The 22386-nt window shown below is 50.1% G+C and overlaps 12 protein-coding genes across 12 annotated transcripts; 7 read left to right on the top strand and 5 right to left on the bottom strand.

The window, feature by feature from the left end:
• Positions 1 to 79: 79 nt before the first annotated feature.
• On the bottom strand, positions 80 to 1160 carry LDX57_003397 (uncharacterized protein; the record flags this gene model as incomplete). The annotated part of the gene is made up of 3 exons (XM_046085043.1): positions 80 to 597; positions 654 to 1029; positions 1089 to 1160. The coding sequence occupies 3 exons, from the start codon at positions 1158 to 1160 to the stop codon at positions 80 to 82; spliced, it is 966 nt and encodes a 321-aa protein (XP_045941006.1).
• A 1175-nt stretch (positions 1161 to 2335) lies between these two features.
• TIP41 (TIP41 family protein) lies at positions 2336 to 3243 on the bottom strand (the record flags this gene model as incomplete). Its single annotated transcript, XM_046085042.1, has 3 exons — positions 2336 to 2449; positions 2512 to 2902; positions 2963 to 3243. The coding sequence occupies 3 exons, from the start codon at positions 3241 to 3243 to the stop codon at positions 2336 to 2338; spliced, it is 786 nt and encodes a 261-aa protein (XP_045941005.1).
• A 404-nt stretch (positions 3244 to 3647) lies between these two features.
• IPL1_1 (aurora family serine/threonine-protein kinase) lies at positions 3648 to 4923 on the top strand (the record flags this gene model as incomplete). Its single annotated transcript, XM_046085041.1, has 3 exons — positions 3648 to 3743; positions 3798 to 4742; positions 4789 to 4923. 3 exons carry the CDS (start codon positions 3648 to 3650, stop codon positions 4921 to 4923), a joined length of 1176 nt encoding a protein of 391 aa, XP_045941004.1.
• Positions 4924 to 5200: 277 nt separating this feature from the next.
• ATP23 (mitochondrial inner membrane protease ATP23) lies at positions 5201 to 6211 on the bottom strand (the record flags this gene model as incomplete). The annotated part of the gene is made up of 3 exons (XM_046085040.1): positions 5201 to 5428; positions 5487 to 5746; positions 5803 to 6211. 3 exons carry the CDS (start codon positions 6209 to 6211, stop codon positions 5201 to 5203), a joined length of 897 nt encoding a protein of 298 aa, XP_045941003.1.
• A 97-nt stretch (positions 6212 to 6308) lies between these two features.
• On the top strand, positions 6309 to 7766 carry PRO1 (glutamate 5-kinase; the record flags this gene model as incomplete). The annotated part of the gene is made up of 5 exons (XM_046085039.1): positions 6309 to 6345; positions 6399 to 6586; positions 6646 to 6756; positions 6813 to 6908; positions 6969 to 7766. The coding sequence occupies 5 exons, from the start codon at positions 6309 to 6311 to the stop codon at positions 7764 to 7766; spliced, it is 1230 nt and encodes a 409-aa protein (XP_045941002.1).
• A 379-nt stretch (positions 7767 to 8145) lies between these two features.
• On the bottom strand, positions 8146 to 9101 carry KRE9 (putative beta-1,6-glucan biosynthesis protein (Knh1); the record flags this gene model as incomplete). Its single annotated transcript, XM_046085038.1, has 4 exons — positions 8146 to 8211; positions 8292 to 8631; positions 8717 to 8817; positions 8889 to 9101. The coding sequence occupies 4 exons, from the start codon at positions 9099 to 9101 to the stop codon at positions 8146 to 8148; spliced, it is 720 nt and encodes a 239-aa protein (XP_045941001.1).
• A 452-nt stretch (positions 9102 to 9553) lies between these two features.
• LDX57_003391 (signal recognition particle receptor subunit beta) lies at positions 9554 to 10862 on the top strand. The gene is made up of 2 exons (XM_046085037.1): positions 9554 to 9937; positions 10026 to 10862. Exons 1-2 carry the CDS (start codon positions 9725 to 9727, stop codon positions 10773 to 10775), a joined length of 963 nt encoding a protein of 320 aa, XP_045941000.1. The 5' UTR covers positions 9554 to 9724; the 3' UTR covers positions 10776 to 10862.
• On the bottom strand, positions 10863 to 13494 carry CYS4 (cystathionine beta-synthase CYS4). The gene is made up of 4 exons (XM_046085036.1): positions 12622 to 13494; positions 12525 to 12559; positions 11778 to 12454; positions 10863 to 11695 (listed from the first exon to the last, which is right to left on the bottom strand). The coding sequence occupies exons 1-4, from the start codon at positions 12879 to 12881 to the stop codon at positions 11090 to 11092; spliced, it is 1578 nt and encodes a 525-aa protein (XP_045940999.1). The 5' UTR covers positions 12882 to 13494; the 3' UTR covers positions 10863 to 11089.
• Positions 13495 to 14217: 723 nt separating this feature from the next.
• On the top strand, positions 14218 to 15718 carry LDX57_003389 (hydrogen/calcium exchanger domain-containing protein; the record flags this gene model as incomplete). The annotated part of the gene is made up of 3 exons (XM_046085035.1): positions 14218 to 15014; positions 15077 to 15373; positions 15424 to 15718. 3 exons carry the CDS (start codon positions 14218 to 14220, stop codon positions 15716 to 15718), a joined length of 1389 nt encoding a protein of 462 aa, XP_045940998.1.
• Positions 15719 to 16001: 283 nt separating this feature from the next.
• On the top strand, positions 16002 to 17741 carry LDX57_003388 (uncharacterized protein; the record flags this gene model as incomplete). Its single annotated transcript, XM_046085034.1, has 4 exons — positions 16002 to 16183; positions 16267 to 16546; positions 16602 to 17081; positions 17127 to 17741. 4 exons carry the CDS (start codon positions 16002 to 16004, stop codon positions 17739 to 17741), a joined length of 1557 nt encoding a protein of 518 aa, XP_045940997.1.
• A 1850-nt stretch (positions 17742 to 19591) lies between these two features.
• LDX57_003387 (putative RNA binding protein) lies at positions 19592 to 20361 on the top strand (the record flags this gene model as incomplete). The annotated part of the gene is made up of 2 exons (XM_046085033.1): positions 19592 to 20263; positions 20329 to 20361. The coding sequence occupies 2 exons, from the start codon at positions 19592 to 19594 to the stop codon at positions 20359 to 20361; spliced, it is 705 nt and encodes a 234-aa protein (XP_045940996.1).
• Positions 20362 to 20849: 488 nt separating this feature from the next.
• Positions 20850 to 21578, top strand: LDX57_003386 (putative cyclin-dependent protein kinase complex component; the record flags this gene model as incomplete). The annotated part of the gene is made up of 1 exon (XM_046085032.1): positions 20850 to 21578. One exon carries the CDS (start codon positions 20850 to 20852, stop codon positions 21576 to 21578), a length of 729 nt encoding a protein of 242 aa, XP_045940995.1.
• Positions 21579 to 22386: the final 808 nt, after the last annotated feature.

The raw sequence follows: 22386 nt of genomic DNA, 5'->3' as shown, positions 1-22386 counted from the left end.
TGAAGGGGACTAGAGTACAGGCTCTATCCAGACCCAAAGTTCTTGTTTATTCGTGCCTCTGGTTGTCGTCGATGGAAAACTATCGTTTCGCATCCACCATAGATTCGTCAGAGACAGATTTGCCAAATATGGCGGGCTTTCCTTTACTCGGGTGATTTAGCTGGAAGATCAAGTCGGCTTCGGTCACCTGCGAAAGCTCCGAGGTTACTCGTCGCATATACGAGACAACACGAGCAACCTTCGCCCAATCCAACTCGCTCCCATCTGACTCTGTGTAGCTTGCTTTCCAAAGGTTTCTCCAAACTGCCGCCCCTAAGACAGCATCTCCTTTCACAAGGCCCTCGTCATAGGCCGCGAGGACACCCCGCCACTGGATGAACAGATCTTTCAGAAACTTATTTCGAATAGCACGACTGGTCAAACCATGAAGAACGTCCATTCTGTGTTCAGCATTGTGAGAAAAGTGATCGATTAAGTGCCTCGAATATGTCTGGAAGCTCTCGTGAGATGGCAAAGCTCGCAACCGGACTGTTAGGAGGTACATGTGGAGAAAGGTGACTTGCGACCAGGACGAGAATGTTGGAAGGAGGCCCAGATCTGTCCTCGAATAGTTAGCTCTATCACTTGGGAAACCATCTTGCCGGGCAACACACCTTCGTACCACCACCCTGCTCCAACACCGAGATCTTCACCAGCTGCAGTCTTGGGTACTTGAGCCCCCCTTTGTGATACTTGAGGAATACTGTAATCCGCCTGCATAGAACAGGCCTCAAAGAGCTTCTGTGTCATTCCATAAGCCACATATGTCTCCGCTGCTGTACCCTGGCGCGGCATAACTGCTTGCGCTAGTCGTGAGGAGTTTCTGTGTAGAACAAAGCCGGGACGTGATAGTTTCAACGGCTGGAACGGTTGGCTTGCACGACGCGAGGAGCACAAAGACGTGGAGAGGGATTTCCGATCGACATCTGATGAGGTGGCATGATGGCCGAGGGCTCTGGATGAACTCGAGGATTTGTAGATGGCATGCGCCTGGAGCTCATGTTAGCGATCCATTGAGTACAGTTACTTGTGTCGATGCATTGGCATACCTGGGGTCTCGAGCATTGAGGACTACAAAGCCCTCGTGTTCCTGAATTGATTGCCAGTTTCCGGGGTAGCATTTTGCAACTCATTATTCGGAATCTTGTGACTTGACATACTGCGGCAAACCCACCGGAGGAGAATGGTTAAATTGGTTTTGGTGGTCGATCCCATGTTTGCACTGTTTGACACCGAGTTACGCCGGATACACTACACAGGCACCTGGACAGTTTTCACCGCATAACTCCCTATTTGGTGTAGTAGACAGTTCTTTAGAATTTAGTGGTGTCCTCATATTGTTATCCTATCTTCCGAATCAACATAGTAGAGTTGTATTGTTGAGTACTAACACTAAATCCTTCATGAACGGACTTGTTGAAATGGCCGATAACACATGACAAGAGATAATAATCCCAGCTAAGAGTTAGGCAGTCAAGAATGGTATTGATTTATAGATATGATTGGTCTTCTTTCCATGGAACGACTGAGTCTCTGTAAGCATCGCCGATTAGAATGGGCTAAATATGGGTACATGCTGGGGGTTAGGTAACAACCAAATAGAACATAAGACATGACCCCCATATTTTGGCGCTGATATGATCAGATTGAATTGCTCTCAGCTTGCGCTTGAGTGATCGATAACCCTGCAGCTGAGCAACATTCTCAGTCCCATCCACCTGAGAAGAGCGCTTGTTTAAGTCTGCCAAGGCTTCGGCATTGAGCGTTGCGAAGTGTTCTGTTGTGCGATCAAGAGGGAGATGACAGCCAAAACGGCTCTAGGCCAAACAGGCCTAACCTCCTCCACGGAAATTCCCCATTTACCAGAATTTGTAAAGAGGAGTTGACCATGAGATACACATGAAAACCCGCCGCTCATCCATGCAGGCGCCCGAACGAAAATGCACTTGTAATATGCAGTGTTCAGTGGTTGGGACATGGGTAATTCAAGATTGAGGTGCCCAGATTTAGACGACTGCGTCTGGAGGTTAATGTCAAGGGTAGCAGACTCAAAGCCGAGAAGAATAGTGCAGTAGTGTCTTCGTTCGCTGGCATAGCCTTGACCTAGCAGGTTCCGGACTGATATACTAGGGCATGTGCTCATCTGTATCGAAGTGATAGTAGAGCCCTCATCTTTGGGAACAAGAAGTGACTGGTAGGAGTTTCATCTTGATCAACTCTTCTGTTTCCCTCTCACTTTCATGCGTCTCAACGTGAGAGGCTAATTGGCTGCGGTACTCTCATCTGCAACCGTTTTCTAATTTCTCAAGCTGACCCGCTCTAAGCGTTTCTCAAGGAGAGGTAAAGCTTCTGACAGTCTATTTGGGTCTCTCATCACGGCTGGAACGTCATCTCTAGTAGCTGCTAACACCTGGTGTAATCAGTTAGCTTGAAGTCTTCAATTTGGGTGTCCCTGTATAATGGAGGACATACCCGTCGAACGGTCGCGTAGTCGCTTTCTTTGGACTGGTATTCTCGAATCACCTCCATATCCTCAAAATCAATGTACACCCTCGTATCTCTGAGGCGAACCAGGACATTGTCAAGCCTCATAAAGAACCTCGACAACAGAAGCAATCGCTTGGGCATCACACGAATCTTGCACGACAGCGTCGTGATGCCATTATCAGCGAGTTCGTCTTCGTATAATATGACCTCATCAAAGAACAAAATAGGGTCGGGACGTTTGAGTAATTCGACGGGAATCGGCTTCTCGGTTGCTTCAAATGGTAGGCTTCGAGGGTGAATAGTGCCCAGATAATCCGTGCTATAAGACCAGTCGAAAGGTTTGACAACTTCCTTGATACCCTCATGCGTTTTCTCCCTAATTCTCTGGTTAGAGATAACTGGAAGAAGGAGCTGCAAGGCTCGCGATCGGCTTTACCTGCTTCTCTGCCACTCGTTCGAATAAGCAACCTTCAACATCGACGCACCCGTTTTGTCTACACGATCTAGAGCATCAAATGCGTTGAATGTGATTCCCCAGTCCCCACCATCTTGCTCAATCGTAACGTAGTTATCTCCAAAGATCATCTCCGGCGGTGCAATGCCTAGCCTTTGGGTCATGTCTTCGATCGGATCGGCTTTTAGTATGGGTCGTTTTTGGGTGGTGATTTTGAACCCCATGACGGAGATAGTATTGGGAGTTGGGTCCGTGAGAGACATTGCGACCGGATGTATTGCTTTTCGCCTTCCCTGCTGAGTTCGTGAAATCACCGGTTGCACCTGGAGCTTGAGTTATTATTATCACCGTACCCCCGAACGTGGACCTGGACATGCATCTGATGTGAATGCCGTACCCCGCGGCTTCGGAGAAAAAGGCGGACCGGTTGGTTACCCCGGTGATGGCTTTAGCAACTGGCCCCGATAAACAGCGGATCAGCTGGAGCTTCAAGTCCCCTTCCTTCCCCGTTCGTTCTATTCTTCTCTTACATCCAAACACCTAATTCACTTCCTCATCTGGCGAGTACAGAGCAGGCTATGTTATAAGAAATCGCTCAACTTCTCAATTGATTCATTAATTCTCTCGCCCTTCCCCTTGTGTGGTCTCATCCCCTCAACGCACCACAATGTCTACGAAGACGCTGGAGGCTCGTCTCGAGCACCTCTCCGTTAAAGACGAAAATGAGTCCGGGAGTCATGTGGGAGGCTATACAAAGCACAAGGTAATACGGCACACTTGAATTACGGTCGCGTGGCCAGCTAATGATGTGCTTCAGAGCTCTTTATCAACGGCGACCTCCCTTGCAGGCCTCGGGACTTCCGCGCAGTTGAATAATGGTTCGAACAGATCCAACCTGCTCAAATTGGCTCTGCAAAACACCAATGACAATAAAGTCAATTCGATGAATGTCGGATCTTCCCCTAAAAAAGCCAATTTGCCGAGTCGCAATGTCGACGAGAACGGAGATCAACGTCATGCACTTTACGAGCAGCCATCGCCCAAGAACTTACACCTGGGAATGTTTGAGATTGGCAAGCCATTGGGCAAGGGAAAGTTTGGCCGAGTATATTTAGCCAAGGAGCGATCGTCGGGATTCGTGTGTGCACTCAAGGTATTGCACAAGTCCGAACTGCAGCAGGGTGGAGTGCAAAAACAAGTCAGGCGCGAGATTGAAATCCAAAGCAATCTGCGCCACCCTAACGTGCTTCGACTCTATGGGCATTTTCACGACAGCAAGCGCATATTTCTCATTCTGGAATTTGCCGGACGAGGCGAGCTATATAAACATCTTCGCAAGGAGCATCGTTTCCCCGAGTGGAAGGCTGCCCAGTACATCGCCCAAATGGCCGCAGCCCTGAAGTACCTGCACAAAAAGCACGTTATGCATCGAGATATCAAGCCTGAGAATATTCTGGTCGGAATTCATGGCGAAATCAAAATCAGTGATTTTGGTTGGAGTGTCCATGCGCCCAACAACAGGAGACAGACGATGTGTGGTACATTGGACTATCTGCCCCCAGAGATGCTGAAGCCTGGCTCTCAGGACAACTTCTACAGCGAGAAAGTTGACCTATGGAGCTTGGGTGTTTTGACGTACGAATTTTTGGTTGGAGAAGCGCCTTTCGAAGATACTCCTGTCATGACACAGCGAAGGATAGCACGGGCAGATATGTCGGTCCCTTCATTCGTCAGCCCAGAAGCGAAGGACCTGATCAAAAGAGTATGTCCAACCATGATTCTAATAGACATGTGCTTACATTTCTTAGCTCCTCGTGCTTGAGCCGGAAAAACGCATATCCCTGGATGAGATCCAACGGCATCCCTGGATCCTCAAACACTGCGTCAAGGAGGAGAAAACCATGAAAAGAAGCTCTGGATTGTCCAAAGACGGCAAAGCCTGAAGCGTTCATGCATCTGCCGGGGTTCTGGTGTTAGGATGTCGATTTCGAAGCGGTCATGCCACACACTGCATGGGATTTTTCTGTTTATCTTCTGCCTCACATGGAGTTTTTATTCGTTTTGGGACGGAGTTTGGAGCCTGGTCTTGCGCATTTCTCAGCCCCGATATAGGCGTTATAAGGTTATTCCAAGTGAGAATATTGAATTATAATACAATGTCTTCTTCAAACAAAGAGAAATGAGAAGAGAGGTGCATGATGGAAGGGTATATATATGGTATCATCGATAAATCTCATCGAAAGGTCGCGTGTCCCGGAAACAACTGTCCCAGACCTCATTGACGACTTTGGTCGCATGCGCCTCGTCTTTACACGTGGGTCTTGCTCGTACTGACAGAATGGCCCTTCTTCGCACACATTCCTGATGTTGTTGCGTGAACTTCCATTGGCCTCGACGAAAGAACTCCCGCGCCCATCTACATTCACCGCTGAGCGAACTGGCGCGAATCTGTTAAGAAAGTTAATTCACTGGCATATAGCTGCAAAGAGGCTGAACCTATGCTCACCTCTGTGCAGGCAGCATGCCGAAGATTTTCCGTCCAGTTGACTTTGAACCTGAGATGGTCAAAAGCATGAACCATTTCATGGGCCATTGTGTCCTCAAGGTGTCCTTGATCTTTCATTTCGTTTGCACAGAGAAGTATTCCGTACTCCGGGTCAAATCCTCCCGCTTTTCTATTCGTGCATCGACGACAGTAGATATTGTGGCTGGAAAGGTCACCTCCGAGTTGTCGAATGCCATCGCTCAAATAGCGGATGACAGGGCCTACAATCAATCCCTTTAGCCGCTGAACTCAACATAGACGAAAATTGATGACCCACTCCATTGTAATAGGTAATCTCGCTGGTCCTCGCAGCGTTTGCAATCCGCAGCCTCATTCCGAATATCTCTTGCCACGCGGAATTCTTCCTTTCCTTTGTCCGTCATTTTCCCCGACAGGATAGCGAAAACGTTGCGCCATTGGGTCCATGTGTCGTCTCCCGGTATGAATCCCGTATCCTGGGAGCCATTTGAGGAGGTTGTCGTGTTCGGAGACTCGGACTCTGGCATGGTGAGAATGAAATTGGAGCTTCGAGCTGATGTCGAGGTGAATCGGTCCAGCAAGACTGGCGAGCTCCGCGGACAAGGAAGCAGAATTTCGCCGCGCTTCTCCGCATTGGCGGTGATAATCGGCAGAAAAGCGCTGATGCCAATGAAACAGTTCAATTGAATCATTGAAATGGCCTCCATAGTGGGGGTCCACGAAGTAAGCAGCCTTGCCTACCCAGAGGCTATGCCATGGACATCAATGTAACTTCTTGTTGAATCAAGTAAGGTTAATAACACAATGGCCTCTTCACGATTGACTATTGTCATCAAGCTAGGTGAAGCCTGATGCCCTTGGAAGCCGCACATGAATGACGCTGACTCTTCACAGGGACAAGTTCTATTGTGGATGAGAATACGCATGAACCTATCCTCTCAATTCTCACCCTCATAGTCGAGACTGTTGCTAAGCTTCACCGGGATGGCCACAATGTCGTTCTTGTTTCTTCTGGTGCTGTAGGCGTGGGACTGAGGAGAATGGATGTGGATCAGAGACCAACCAATCTACCCCGCATTCAGGTATAGACGATGTGCTCCTATCCATAAGGTGGATTTTGTCAGGCTAACCCTACCATCAGGCGCTCGCGGCTGTGGGACAGTGCAGGCTTATGAGCCTTTGGGACGGGTTATTCTCGCACCTTCGGGTTCCAGTGGCCCAGATTCTTTTGACCAGGAATGACATCGCAGATGTAAGGCACTTGGTGGTTGTTGATACAAGGAGACATGAAATCTAATATATGAACAGAGAACACAATATGGGAATGCCCAGAATACTTTCGGGCAGTTGTTTGACATGGGTGTAATTCCTATTGTCAATGAAAACGACACTCTTGCCGTTTCAGTACGTTGCAGTTCACCTCCTATATCCCTTGGAGGTATGGCTAACGCGAAATCTGCCTAGGAAATCAAATTTGGTGACAACGATACATTGTCTGCCATCACAGCCGCAATGGTCAAAGCTGATTACCTTTTCCTGATGACGGACGTTGACTGCCTTTACACCGCCAACCCACGTCACAATCCCGATGCGCGCCCAATCGAAGTTGTCACCGATATATCTTCGTTGGAGGCGGACGTCTCCTCGGCTGGCTCATCCTTAGGTACTGGAGGCATGAGTACCAAGATTGTGGCGGCCAAGCTAGGCACAAGTGCTGGCGTGACGACAGTCATTACCCGGAGCTCAAAACCCGGAAATGTTCATGAAATTGTCAAATATCTCCAGCGAATTCAAAACGTCTCTCATACTCAGTCTGCAGCCGCGGACGAAGAAGGGAACACAATCCCGGCGCCTCCTCTCCACACGCGGTTCTTGCCCTCTGAGGATCCAATACAATCCCGATCATTCTGGCTACTTCATGGGCTAAAGCCACGAGGCACAATATTCATCGATCAGGGCGCATATATCGCCCTTCAGAATAAGGCCAACCTCCTTCCAGCCGGAGTTTCGGATGTGGATGGTACTTTTGCGCAGCAGGAAGCGGTCCGGATCGTCGTGATCCAAAAAGTATCCCCAGATTCACTCAACGGCGACTTCCTACATCATGGCCAGGAACCCAAGGAGGTCGGTCGCGCATTGGTCAATTACAGCAGCCATGAAATCGCGCGCATCAAAGGTCACAGGAGCACTCAAATACAATCGTTGCTGGGATACGCAGACAGCGAGTACGTTGCCTTCCGAGAAAACATCTCTTTTTGGTAGATGATTTTCCTTCGGCGAAGCAAAAAGTTGTCAGCTGCCGTGTGCAGATGAGACAAATCCGACCGACCGACTCATCGCGTCGAGCCAGACCGGACCTTAGTTTCTTTTGGTGTTGGTACAGGTTTAGGATAATCCGCCAGCGGATTGATTCTTGCATATATACATGATATTCTACTTATCTGACAACTTGGCATGCTCGAGACACGATTGCAACAGCAATTACAAGATAGACGAAAGATTACATTATTATGAGACACGACCCCAATTTCTATCAAGTATCTAAGAGTCACAGATACCCCAAATGTTATGGGGACGAAGCGAATCATAGTTCAGCCTTTGCAACCCAATACATATCCATAATCTACACATATCGTCAAGCCTAATCTTTCCACCTCGCTAAGAACTTTTTCATTTCCGCGTCCTCAGGATGAGGTGCCGGCGACGCCTATGACACATTTTAAGTGTTGTTAGATGCTTAGAAACCAACGAGACCAACACGGCAGGCAAGGTTCATGCTTCACATACCGTATTCTCAATGCTGACCACAGAATATGTTCGATCAGCCGACATTGTGGCTTGGACTGTGGGCGCAGGAAGGTATGTTGTTGCAACGCTATAGGCGCTGGTTGGGAACTGGGGAGTGGGCGACTTTGCAGGGATTGTGCTACCGGGCTTCTTCGCCATAGGCGCATATCTTGTTGGGCCAGTTTGCAAATGGTATGGGATAGTATAAGCCCCTACAGCCTGTCTTTTACGCAGGTCTTGGAACGCGCCATTGTCGCGCCCCGTTATCCCAGTGAGTGTAAACTGAGGTGAATGACTGACGACCGAGACGTCTGGTCCCGAGGCGATCATTTTCAAGAAACTGCGAGGCGATGACGAAAGCATTGTGGTTAGTCGAGAAGATCCCCACGTCCTCCTGATATTATATATGGCAAGGTTGCTCGTACTATGCTTCAGGCTCTTCGCCGCCAACATCTGGATTGATTTGGAAAGACACCGAATTGCCGCGCGCAAAGACGCCTCCTTCTATCAAGAGGGCGACTTCTTCCTGTATAACCATGTTTCGATCAATTGGTGATCCCAAACCAGTAGTGCATGGTAATCCAACACGGAACCTACATCTGCACCGGGTGTATCCCAGAGAGCACAAAGATAGAGATCGTATTGTACGAGTTCCGAGATGCGAGGGGAAGCCCCGGAGTCTTTCCAATGCGCCGTTACGACATGCCCTGCTTCTAAGACTGTGCCGGGCGCTGGTTCGGTGAATTCGATATCTGCCAAAGCAGTTTGAAGGACAGTACAGGCCAAGAATAGTAAACGAGTGGCTTTCATGATAACAGAGCTAGGTGGGTTGGCTATCGAGGTTGATAAAGGATGAGTCCCCTCAAGAGACAGGCGTAGGAGCAGAGAAAGAAACACATGCGTAATCATAACAAGGTCAATCAATCCCTAGTGGAAGGGAAAAGGTTGACACCCTACCAACCACCCCTTGCGAGCCATTGGCATGCAGACTGGTATGGTCCTACTGCCAATTTGCTTGCCCCCTCAGGCGTGTCGATTCCTTGCTCCAGACAGACTGAACTTGCAGCCAGATTGCCTGGCCGTTTGACAAGAAGTTGGCCACATGATACGGAGTACAAAAGATGCACTCACGAAGCCGAATAGAATGAGTGGAGCTCGTTGTTCATGGCAGGTCGGTCGGGTCTGTCAGTCTCCGGGCGGAGCTGCGGCGCACTGCCGGGATCCAGGCTCCAAGGCAGCCAAAGGGTGGCATGATCATTGCGTCCATCAACTAGCGAGACTTTGCCGAATTTCCCAAACATCCAACGGGCCAACGTTTGGCTTGACGATGATTACAACCCGGTTCCTGGCGAATACCCAGTTCTAGACCGCACTCGATCTTCTCACCTCGTGTCCTTTCTGTTCTCCTGCTCTCGTCGCCCCAATCGATCAACATGGGCAGCCACACGGATTGGACGTCCGTCAGTGGCATTGCTACAAGTTTACTCGACGGAAGTCCAATTGCTATTGCCGTTACCATTTTCATAGCTTTTGGACTACCGATCTTGCTGCATCTGATCTTCTACCAAACTGTCGCGACTCCACCGTCGAGCAATTTCCTGCTCCTTGGACCGAGTGGAGCAGGTAAGACAGCTCTCTTGTCTCTGGTAAGTCGGCCTGTCCTTAGTAACATATCCAACTAAGCCTTTCAAGCTTTTCTGAAGGATGAACATGCTGACATGATACTGGGACTAGCTCGAAGCGAAATCATCGCCCCGTACGAAGAAATCTCCGGCTACGCATACGTCCCAGACCTCTACCTTTGCCACGGTCAACCTTCCTGCTTCCGTCCCCACCGCTTCGAATCGGTACCGGTCCGTGAATGATCCCTCCTTGAAAGATGTGTCTCGGAACCCTCTCAAGTACCGCGTGAAGGACACCCCCGGTCATGGCAAACTCCGCGAGTCGCAGGGACTTTCGGAGCTTCGCTCGATGTCGTCATCCAAGGACAACAAGTCCAAGGTGCGGGGCGTCTTGTTTCTAGTCGACACGGCGGCCATGTCTGAAGCTGACGCACTACGCGATACGGCTTCCTATCTGTACGATGTGCTCCTGATCCTCCAGAAGCGTGCTCTGAAGAAGGGACGGTCGTCGATGAAGGCGGCCTCCGAGATCCCCGTTCTTGTCGCGGCCAACAAGCAGGATCTCTTTACTGCCTTGCCCCCGAGATCCGTGGAAGAGAAGCTGGAGGATGAGATTGACAGAATCCGGAAATCCAAGAGCAAGGGCATCATGGATGCGAACGCTGACCAGGGCGTCGATGAGGATGAGGACGATATTCTGGGCAGTAGCGATGTCCGAACTGCGTTCAGCTTTAAACTTCTGCACGACGAGGTGGGCTTGAAGGTCGATGTTGTCGGGGGAGCTGTCAGGGGTGACGAGGAGGGCGATAACCTTGGAGCTGGTGCCAGGGGATGGGAGAACTGGATCGGTCAGTGTTTGTGATTAGTCGCAGACGGTTATGGATGTTGCTGTGTGCTCGCGTGGAGAGTATAGTATATGTGGATAAGTGGAACGAATAAATAAAATGCTAATGAATTTAAAATCCTTGCAAGGCGAATGCTTTTTCATGTTCATTCATATGTCAGTGACTCCATGAACACCGGTTATTCCCTACCCTCTTAGGCTTGTCCAGCCCAAGACAATGCATAATCGAGCTTCTATTGAATGCAAATCAAACTGCTATTAACAATTGCCAATTAAACCCCTGCCAAAAATTTTCTCGAGTAACCATGAAGAATTTGCCTTCCGTTTCTGCTTCAGGAGGCTTGCTTATTGTGGTGGAGCATCCAGCTGAGCAGGTCAACCTTCGTGGCGACGGCAACTGGCTTCATTGCGCCCTGTTCATCTTGCTCGGTGACAATGGCTGCGCTGTTCCATTCGAAGAATCGGTTGAGGACGCTCAACGGGGTGTCCATGGTTATCTCCACGAACTTGCGGTTGCGGACCTTCGAGCTTCGAGCTGCACCGGATTCACTGCCGCCGGTGGCCAGTCCCATGTCTCTGGGGTCAGTAACAACCTCTGGGATCTTGCTGAAGTTGAACATGACGTCGGCGACGGGGCTCTTCCCCGTAGCCCGTCCATGTGTCAACCGGCTGAGAACGTTTCCAAGAGTGACCAGACCGACAAGCTTCTTTCCAGAAGGTGCCAGAACAGGGAGTTGATCAAAACCTCTGTCTCGCATGACTTCGATGGCGTTCTCACAGGGAGTATCGGACCGGACGGTGGTGATCGGCTTCAGCCTCAGAGAGTTGACCTTGGATTCAGCAAGCTCATCGCGTTGTTCCTGCGGCGCGGGGGTAGGAGCGTTAAGGATGGGCGACGTCAGAAGTCCATTCGCAGCGAGCCAGTCGTCATCAGCGAACTAGTAACAACGGGTTAGAAGCCGTGAATCGAGGTAATGTACTGAGAAAGGTGGGAGGGAGGGGGGGATTTTGGTGGTTTACCTTGGTGAGATAACTTCTGATGCTGTCGGGCAGAACCACAACGACCACATCATCCTTCCCAAAGTTGTTGTCTTTGGCGGCCTGCACAAGGGCCGAAATAGCGCTTCCACTGCTTCCACCAACAAGAAGACCCTCCTCGGCGATCAAACGTCTGGCGTACTGGAAAGACTCCTTATCTTCTGTCTTGTACCACTTGTCGACAGCCTCGCGGTCGAGAACTTCGGGAATGAAATCGTATCCGATACCCTCGACCTTGTAAGGCTCATTGACATGCTCCTCGTTGAGAGAAGCCGGGAGAGCCAAGATCGAACCCTGCGGATCCGCCCCAATCACTTGGACATTAAAGTTGTGCTTCTTGAGACCCCGAGCCAGCCCGGTGATTGTGCCACCAGTTCCAGCACCGGCGACAATGGCCTTGATCTGCCCGTTCGTCTGGGTCCAGATCTCCTCAGCCGTGCCGAGCTCGTGAGCCAACGGGTTGTTTACGTTGCCATATTGGTCCAAAATGTGGGCATTCGGCAGCTCCTTTTCGAGGCGCTTAGCGACACCGATGTGAGATTCGGGCGAGTCATAGGCGGCCTCGTTAGGCGTACGGATGATAGTAGCGTTCAGCGCACGCAAAACGGCCACTTTCTCGGCGGACATCTTTTCGGGAAGCGTGATGATTGTCTTGTAGCCTAGTGGACAGACATAGAAGAGTCAGCGAATCATGCCGGCGAAGCACAGGAAAGAAAAGATATGACTGACCTTTAACGGCCGCGACAAGCGCGAGACCAATACCACTTAATGAGACCATGTTAGCTTCGCAGAGAACCGAGCGGTGATATCAAATTGAGAGACATACGTATTTCCACTGGTGGGTTCAATTAACGTATCGCCGGGCTTGATACGACCCGTACGTTCGGCCTCCTCGATCATGCGCAGGGCGATTCTGTCCTTGACACTTCCACCGGCATTGAAATATTCCAATTTGGCATACACTGTCGCCTCGATCCCCAGGCTCTGGGGCAGTCTGTTCAGGCGCACCAAGGGAGTGTTGCCGATGTGCTGGGTGATCCTGTCCAGAGCCACCGGAGGGATGGCGGGGGAGGTAATCGAGGACATGGCGACGGAGGCAATGAGAATTGTGGAGGCTTGTTGTAGTTAACGAGAGAGAATCCTAAAATATCATGCGAGAGGGTATTATGGTCCGATAAGAATGTAGATCAGAAAATCCAGCCGTTGGAGAGATAAGAATGGAACCAAACGCCCTGTAAGTCGCAATCCTGGGAAAAAATCTCACGACTTTTTCCCCTCCCGACGGTAGCCGACCTTCATGTGACGATTAGTCAGCCATCGTCCTGAACTCAGTCTCCTTAAGGGAAGTAAGAGAGGAACAGGAAAAAAGTAAATAAAGCAACTGTCTGGGCACCTCCATGGCAGAGCCTTCGGTCTACTCCGTGTATGCCTATACCACACCTGCGTCCTGGCCTCCTGGGTTTAGTTAACCTTCGCTTCCTTCAAGGATTCACTATTCAGTAATCTGTGGGGTCCTGAGGCTCCGCCACGCGCCAGAGTAGATCGATCGGTGGCTGTGTACGGTGTATGTGTACTCCGTAGAACCTGCGGTGTAGAATGTAGTTACATGCTTACAGGAAACAAGTAGTTAGTCCTTTCCATCAGATCCAACAATCTAAGCGAACTTAGACGCTTAGGATCTATCTCGGTTGGATTTGACTGCGAAGACTTCGAGTCCAAGACGACGCGACGCAGCCAAGCGGCTTGCAAACATCCAAGAAGCACTAATCCCCCCGTCATCTGCGCCTGCCAAGGTTTCAGAACGTGCGCATCAATACGGAGTACACACCGCAGGCTGATAAGGTGCTTTATGGATAAGGAGAACAGACTGCCTGTCTCGCTCTGATATGTGGGTAGAAACCAGATACTTTATCTCCATTCATCCCGGAGGATGTATAGGACTACTCAGTATAGGTACAGACTGGAGTAGGTACTGTACTGGATAGGTAGGTGGGCATGTCTATCGCGCCAACACGGGGTATCGTTCTGTACTCCGTACGGTTAATCTCACGCATTGCTAATATTAATTATTATTATTATTATTTTGATTTTTGTCCCTCAAGTTTCAGCGCTGACGGCCAGCGCATCCACCGTGCACTTTGGTTTTTGCGCCGCTGCAACACATCTTGCACTTCTTTCGCCCGTTCTTGGACGCGTCGCCAAGTACTGACATTTGTCTTAATTTCATGGTAGCATCTTAACATCTTTCTTCTCCTGTTCCCTCATTTTTCCCCCTTGTCTTGAGATCTGATACCTCAACTTTCCCCTTCGATGCTGCGGCCCTTTCTCATGATCTAACAAGACATGAGGAGCTAATTCGCTGTGCCTTCACTCTGCCATCCTCGACCAACAGATCTGATCCCTCAACCCTTCTTAACTTGAAATGGAGAGTGCGAAAGAGGAACCCCTTACGCAACAAGATAGCGCCAGAGTCGACGGAGGCGTGCTGAATACCACCACCCCCAAACAAGCATCAAAGCGATCGGAGTCCGTTTTGCCCACCCACATCAACGATGGACTCCAGCGAGGCCTGGTGCGCATTAGCACGGCAGGGGAGAGTGGGAGAAGTGGAATACACCCAGTTCACTTCTTGAAAGTCTGCTTCATGAGTACCTGCACTCTATCAATGTTGGTCAATGTCCTATGGCCGTTCGTGCCAGCGGCTATCGCGATCTACTTTGCTCGCCCGGATCTTCATGTCTGGATCTTTGCTCTCAACTATATTGCAATGGTTCCTTCGGCCAACCTATTGGGATTTGCGGGCGGGGAACTGGCAAAGAAGCTGCCCAAAGTATTTGGCGTGCTGTTGGAGACCTCGCTGACATCGGTTGTCGAGATTGTTCTTTTCATGGTCCTGATCCACAATGATGAAGGTGGAAACCTTATACCTGTCATCCAAGCCGCTATCTTAGGATCCATCTTGGCGAACCTCTTGCTTTGCTTGGGCCTGTGCTTTTTCTTTGGTGGTATTGGCCGGGAACATCAGTCCTTCCACGAAGCCGTGAGCGAGGTGGGCACGGGGCTCTTGCTCGTTGCCGGCTTTGGGCTGTTAATCCCGAGTGCTTTCAACTCGGCATTGAGTGGCTCAACGAATACAGAAATCACCCCCGAAGAGTTGATGCACTCCACCCTGGTCATCAGCAGATCTACCTCGATCGTCCTTCTGGTCGCATTTGTGATGTGAGTTACGACCGTTTTGCATTCTTGGCTCGGAGTTGTTGTTAGCTCACACCATCACCTAGGTACCTGTTCTATAACTTGCACAGCCATCACAGCATATTTGATGAAGTGCTCGAGTTTGATGAGCATCTAGACGAAGATCGAGAGAAGGAGCTTAAGCGAGCGAAGCTCACACTGACGGAGTGTATTTTGGCTATCGTGATATCTCTAGTTTGCGTTTGCTTATCTGCTGTCTTCCTGGTCCAGGAGATTGAGAGTATCGTCCATGAGAGAGGTGTGTCGGACAACTTCATGGGCCTGATTCTAGTACCACTAGTCGAGAAGGCCGCGGAGCACTTGACCGCCATCGATGAAGCCTGGTTCGTTAGCTCCACTCGATATGCGAATAAATTGTTGACTTTTTCCATAGGGATAACCAAATCAATTTTGCCCTCTTTCACTGCCTTGGCCCATCGATCCAGACCGCCTTTCTCAACGCGCCGCTTGCGGTTCTGGTAGGCTGGGGTCTCGGCAAGGACATGGATCTGAATTTTGAGATTTTCATGATTGTCCTTTTGGTGCTATCGATTCTAGTCGTGGGTAATTTCCTGCGTGATGGCAAGTCAAATTACCTCGAAGGGGGACTCTGCGTCTTGATCTATGTGATCATTGCCGTTTCCACTTGGTATTATCCCGCGGTCAAACGTGGAGAGTCAGCGCATTAGAGGGTTGGGTTGGTATAGAAGGATAGACACAGCCTTGCTAAGCAATCATATCATTGGACATTGAGGGCTGGCGGTCGTAATGAATAGAGGGTCATCACCTACTCTGTACGGAGTATAGATGTGGTGCGTACATGTGCCACCATGTGTCCACTGGAGTATGTACGTAGGGTAGTTGGGTGCCCGGGCGGGGCGGAAAGATACCGTGATCCACCGGGTTGGTCCGAAAGTTATCGGGCACCTAGCAGCACCAGCTGGACTTCTCACGGGCGGAACCAAACAAACAATGACGATTTCGATCAATCCGGCCAAACTTGTTCTTTCAATCTTGAAGGAGCGTGATATACCTGTTAAGGGCAATGAAGTTACGCAGGCTTTTGATAATGAGCCAAACTCCAGAAAGAATGCGGAGTGGATGCTGGGATTCCTAAGCCAGGAGTCCCTCTTGTCGCAAGAAGAGCTTACCTTGTATGACACCCTTGCCTTCTTGATCCTCTCCTTAGCATGGGTACCACGACCATCGATTCTGATCAAATATGCTTCGTGACAAGGTACAACCAGCTCGAAAGCTCGGGTGCCTTGCAAGGCATCCTCGGCGACTCCGAAACCACCAAGACCCGACCGCTCCTGGACGAAGACCTTCGGAAAGCGATCGAGTCGCTCAACACGTCGACTGCTGCTATACAGAAACAGACCGAAATACTGCAATCCCAATGCGAAAGTTTGAACAAGCACCTCGGTCTAGAAGGGGAACGGGCACTCGCGCAAAAGAGGGAATCGGAACGGCTACGCCAAAAACACGAATGGGAAAGACAGAGTATAACAAATGCGGTAATTGTTGGCCCTCGCCTCCATAGCCATGGACATTCGCTGAGACTCTACTTAGTCTAATGAATTGGCCGAAGAAGTGAGCGCGAGCCTGAAAAACGAGTCGGAAAGAATGATCATAGACGGGAAAAGGATACTCTCCTCTTTGTCATCACAGTTAAAGGAGGATGACAGGACATTCGCCCACCTGGAGAGGCTTGCATCCGGAGTAAAGTCGATTAACGAAGATGCCTTGTTGTCGAAACAAGCCTCGGAGCTGATTGCGATGCTAACCGAATATACCACCGAGGATATACAGCACCGACTTGACCGATCGTACCTGGAGGGCATCCAGGACGGCCATGAATCTGTCAACGGCTCAGAAGAACTCGATACCGGTCTCATATCTGCACTAGAAGGAGAATTGGAATCTCTCTATCCAGAAATCGACGTACTTGCTGAAGTGTCCACGAAGCAGCAACATGGTGAGCCTATATTACGCGAGCTCCACAATCACCATGAACAACTGCGCGTCGCTGCACACAAGAAGCTTGACTATGTAAGTGTTTACTGAGGCTTCAGGGCACTCGCTAATATAGTTTAGGTCACGGAAATTGTAACGGAGTTGGTAGCGTCTGCCGAAAGCTCGACCAAGCGTTTACAAGATCGCGAGTCCGTCTGCGGCGCTCTCGAAACCCTCAGCGCCGCGTACCAATCGGAGGTAAAAGATCGAATTCCACACAATACGGTCTCAAGGAGCAATACAATGAAGAGGCGCTCCGTCCAATTCAAGCCGACGCTTACGCCGGCTGAAGAGAGTCTTAGCTCTTCCCCCGAGCATCACGCTCTAGCAGGTCTTCTGCGCCGCACCGGCCTATCTCTGGAATCGGTTTTTCAGCCTGAAGAATGCAGGGGTGCAGCTTCTCTGGATGAAAGGAGATTGGTCATGCTTGATTGCCTACGCGGCTATGGTGTCGCAGCGGATGCGCCTTTAATGGCTGAAATGGGTCCGACCGACCGGGCTACCCGGCTTCTATCATACCATCTCAACGCAAGTGGTCAATTTGAGGCTTCGCTGCGCGACGCGGAAAACGAAGACAGGCTTTCTCTGCTTGATTCACAACTGCGACACCTTCAACAGGGAATCGGACGGCTTAACCTAGAAGGGCTCCATCGACGAAATCATGACCATGAGAGCTTCATGGCGAGGTGGTCATAAGTGTCCATAGCCTTGTAGAGAGCCATCTTGAACTCCTTGCTCTCTTGTTCAAGAATGCGACCGGCCGTTGTGGGCTCCAAGGCCAGTTACTTCCTCAGCCTCCCTGGTTGCCGTCATGACCCTTGCTAGCATCTCGTATCCAATTCGATTACTGTCAGCAAGGATCAGCCACCGGGACTTACTGTGGCTGGTATTTTGTAGGTGGTTCTGCGCCACATCATCTGCAAGTCACGTTCCTTATTGTCAGCCCATCAGAGGCACCGGAACTGTCCACATGGTGTGCGAGGCATGATGCATCTAAGCCATGCGTAAAGCTCTCATGCAGTTGCAAGAGCTATGGTCCGCGAACCAACAGTGACGTCGGTCCCCCATTAGCCAGGAACGTGGTCTTTGCCTTGCAGCCTCTTCAGCTTGCTAGGCATCCGTTAACTCATATCATCATAAGTCTGTATAGGAGAAGGCGGCTCTGTCGCGATGAGAGATGGTCCCTGCTTAGAGGAAGGGAGGGGCAAAATGAATAGTTAAAAACCCATAACAGGCACTCAAATGGAACGATTTCTCTTATGTTCATCTTTGTTCCTATCTTCTCTGTTCCCCTCTCTTGTTTCAAACCCTCTTTATACTTCCAGGTTCCTTTATCACTGTCTTGCCCGGCTGACTCGACAGTGCCCCATGTGACCGGGGCAAGCCGCACCTACTCACGGTCTACTTGTTCACCGGTTTTCTTTCATTCTTTCAGGGGATCTAGGGTAATTATCGTCATCCTTCTGTTTTACTGGCGTGTCTCCCTGGTCAATGGATACTCTAGCTGGGGTGCATGTCCCTAAACACCTATGGCGGATGCCCTCAAGGGACCCTGCCTTCATTACGCAATACTGAGTATACCTCGTTACTCTCTTGCCCTTTCTGTTCTCTCTTTGATTGATCTTACATTTTGCATCTCTTTCTTTTTTTTTATTATTTATTGTTCTTTTTTCGGAATAAAGAAATAAAATTCTAATGGTTCTATTTATTTCTCTTTTCTCGAGGTAACATTTTCACAGGTACATGCAATCAGACGAGCTGAACCCATGACATCAGGCACATGTTATACGTTCAAGACGGTACTTCTTACATAAATAAACCATATCACAAGCAAAAGGTAAAGCAAACTAGCCAATCTCATTGTCTACTACCTTCAGTTGTCGCTGCTTTTCATTGTTCGTTATATGTTAATGTACCATTAAACTAGATGAGATGAATAGCTTGTTCAAACAGAATCTTAAATACCTCCGGCCTCGAAGACGTTCTAAAGCTTTCTTACCAAGCCCTCCGGATTCTAACAGCTACCGCTCTTTGCAAGTGAAAGCCGCTTATCGCTAGGCACGCACCCGGTTGAGCGGACGGGGGCGTTGCATAGCCGCAAGATGTGCCTCGTTGAGAAGTTCACTGACGTATATCCCATGGAAGTTCGATCAAGAAAGGTCATACATCAATGTCCGTCCAGCGATGGCAACAAAACCTGCAAGCACACTCGAGTGCGGGATTGTGGTGAAGTGTACCATGCTCGCCATAATCAGTCGATGACCCCACCGGAGGACCCCCCGTCAAGATACTCAAGAAGTCGTCCGCAACCTCAGTCTGCACGAAGGGTTCCACCAGCCCGGAGTCGCCCACTCAGGCTACGCTTTCCGTTCCTCAGGGCCTCCTCAGACCCTGTTCGAGTGCAAGAAGTGCACAGGCCGCGAGATCACAGAACAACGCTTGATCCCTCTGACGCGATAGATGCCCGGAGAGACGACTCGATGCGGTCACGACAAAAGGTCCAAAGGCCGGCCTCTCCACGCTTACATACAATTTCACCGCAAAGAATGGCGGATCCATCATCGATAAGCAGAGAACAAAACCACGCAGATACACCGTCCCGCGAAGCGCGGCCGCCACAGCGATCACAGGCGCCACGCCCACCAAGAGAACGAACTCCAGTCGTTGAGCGTGTACCTCAAAGACGCAGGGAGCCCCAAGCCCCAGCTCAGGTAGTGGATGTTCACAACGGACCTCGTGTCAGCCGCGACACAGAGCAAGAGCATGGGAGGAGAAAAGGCGAGCGACAGGTCCGCTTTGCAAACGCGCTCGACTATGAGGAGGACGTCCGCAAAGGCCATCAGTACCCCCGCACCCCAATGCAGCCGCGTCGAGATCATTCCTTGCCAGGCAGGTATCGGAACGTTGCCAGAAGTACAAGCCCTCAGGGTGGTGTTTCAACAGGGCGCCCGTACATCGAGACCCGCACTCCACGATACGAAAGATCAAGAGACGCTGCTCCGAGGCCATCTGTCTCCCTTGAAACAAATCGGCCGCGACCAAGGATTATCCAAGACGGCAACCGCCATGTGGAAGAAGCAGGTCAGCGTATCCTCGCGGAGGCCCGAAGACGACAAGCGCGAGAACTATTTACGCGCGATCTCAAATCATACACTGCATGGCGACCGTGGAATCGTCGGTCTGAACGCTTGCGTGAATCTGAGATCGGCGACGACATGGTTAGTAATGATAAAGAAACTCGGCGGTATGGTTGGCGTTGGCGTTGAAAATCTTATTGCGATAGGGTCTTGGAGTTGTACTGCAGACGAATGTTTGACCATGTGAAATTGTTTTTTATGAAGCCGCAAGACGAGAATGGGAAGATAGAGGTACTTAACCAGGTACTCAGGTGATTAGGTTACTTCATAATGGTGACTGGGTAGAGTACCGTACCATACAGGAAGTGGCTTGGGCAGGAAGTCGGCCCAATAAATGTCCGATGCCTGGTACCTTTGTTACGGAGTACATAGATGTACCTACCTACTCCTATCTCCGTCGATAACACTGAAGAAAATTGGGCCACAACAGTCATCTCGCCTTTCGAGGATCCACTGGGCCCATTTCATTCCTCTCAAGCATTCCTCTCGCCTCTTCCATTCACTCCACGCCACGCTTGAATCGACTCTTTATATTGACCCTTCTGCACGCGGGGCTTGGTTGGTCCCACCATGCGACTATTACCAAGGAGCTCGACACTCATATGTAGGTCCAAACCTCTTCGCGGACCATTTTACTCGTTCAATCAATCATCTACAGTTTGTCACGATGAGTAGCCAGCATGTCGAACACGAGGTGGTCGAGGGCGCGTGCAGTGAATTCGTGATCCCTCAAAACGACCAGGCCGTTGATATCAACCAACTATCGGCGGCTGCCGCATTGGAAATATTGTGCACCAGCGTTGAGATGCTCTCTAAGGCCGCCACGGACTGTTCAGATGATTGGCCGGTGGACACTGGGCCTCACCCACTATGGAAAACTTGGGTCGACGGTGCCCCCTTGATGCAGGCCTCGAACAAAGCAACCGAGCTACATTGCTCCCCGGCGGGAGACGAGCAAGAGGGCCACCACGATTACTTTCAACAGAGCATACTGTCCAAGCGCTTCCTCTCCAAACGAGAGCCGCCGATCTCTCTCAGGGACTACTTGTTACGCCTTCATCTCTACTGCCCCATGTCGACCGCGGTCTACCTGGCCACAAGCACGTACATCACCCGCATGGCCAGTGTTGAAAGAGTCATCTTGGTTAGTCCGAAAAACATGCACCGCTTGGTACTTGCGGGGCTCGGTGTAGCGATGAAAACTTTGGAAGATCTCAGTTATCCCCATAGCCGGGTGGCCAAAGTCGGTGGGGTAACGGAGCGCGAGCTCTCCAAGCTGGAGATCAGCTTCTGTTTTCTCGCGGACTTTGACTTGCGAGTGGACGCCCATATGCTCTTCAGCCAAGTCGCAATTCATGATCAGAGAAAGGATCTTTGCCATGATGCCGAGGGCTAGGCAATCCAAGTCTTTTCCCTCTCCCTCCTTCTTACGTCCCCTTCTCTCTCTTTCTCATCCTCTCCCTCCATCCCTCTCTTTTTTTTTTCTTTGGCACTTTAAGCTTTGTTAGTAGTTTTAGCGGAGTTTTATAACCTGAGTGTGTGAGCATCCAAATATCCAGTCTTTACTTGTTACCCCCAATTTGATGAACTTCGACGATACATGATTCAGGGAATTGTCAACCTTTGGGAATTGGCCACCTCCGTCATTCTGTTAATTGTTGGTTTCGGGAGACTTTCGATGTTGTCTGAAAGATGATCAATGCATCAAGTTCTTCACTTCAAAGTGCCTGGACCTTCCCTGCAACGTACACCGGAGTAAGGAAGGACGACAACACGGCTGCCTAAACTAATCAGCCCCATTAGAATGCGGCTGAGTAATCCTCCACTCCTCGTCTTGGTTTTTAGTGAATCGTATTTATTTGCACGTCAAATTGTCAGCCTTCCAACATAGGCAAGGATATTTGTTGGTCTCCAATCCCATTATTCAGGGCGACAGATCGTGAGGCGCAACGGGTGGATCAACCCGTATACTACCTGTCTTCTTTTAGCGCCCGTCACGAAAGTTACGCCGAGCAAAAAAAAAAAAAAAAGGTCAACTACGCTGCCCGAACACCCTTCCTTTTTTTCTTACTTCTCCCCTTCCTTCCTTGACCAGAGATTTGGATTCTTCCTTGTTTCCTTTCGGGCTTGACCAACTACCAACACTAAAGGTGGTGGTGGCTTCCAGGATTAGATCAATTCCGTGGACTGTGGTGTTGACTCCG

The sequence above is a fragment of the Aspergillus melleus genome, assembly GCF_016097325.1.
Source record: "Aspergillus melleus strain CBS 546.65 chromosome Unknown contig2, whole genome shotgun sequence".
Taxonomy (NCBI): Eukaryota; Fungi; Ascomycota; class Eurotiomycetes; order Eurotiales; family Aspergillaceae; genus Aspergillus; species Aspergillus melleus.
This window is presented reverse-complemented; position numbering and strand designations above follow the sequence as displayed.

Bases quoted from the DNA above. Each gene is read 5' to 3' on its own strand.
- LDX57_003391 (XM_046085037.1), top strand. From the start codon at position 9,725: ATGGGCAGCCACACGGATTGGACGTCCGTCAGTGGCATTGCTACAAGT. The intron at 9,938-10,025 runs GTAAGTCGGCCT...TACTGGGACTAG, and splicing joins AGACAGCTCTCTTGTCTCTG to CTCGAAGCGAAATCATCGCC.
- CYS4 (XM_046085036.1), bottom strand. From the start codon at position 12,881: ATGTCCTCGATTACCTCCCCCGCCATCCCTCCGGTGGCTCTGGACAGG. The intron at 12,560-12,621 runs GTATGTCTCTCA...GGTCTCATTAAG, and splicing joins GAACCCACCAGTGGAAATAC to TGGTATTGGTCTCGCGCTTG. The intron at 12,455-12,524 runs GTCAGTCATATC...TCTGTCCACTAG, and splicing joins GCTTGTCGCGGCCGTTAAAG to GCTACAAGACAATCATCACG.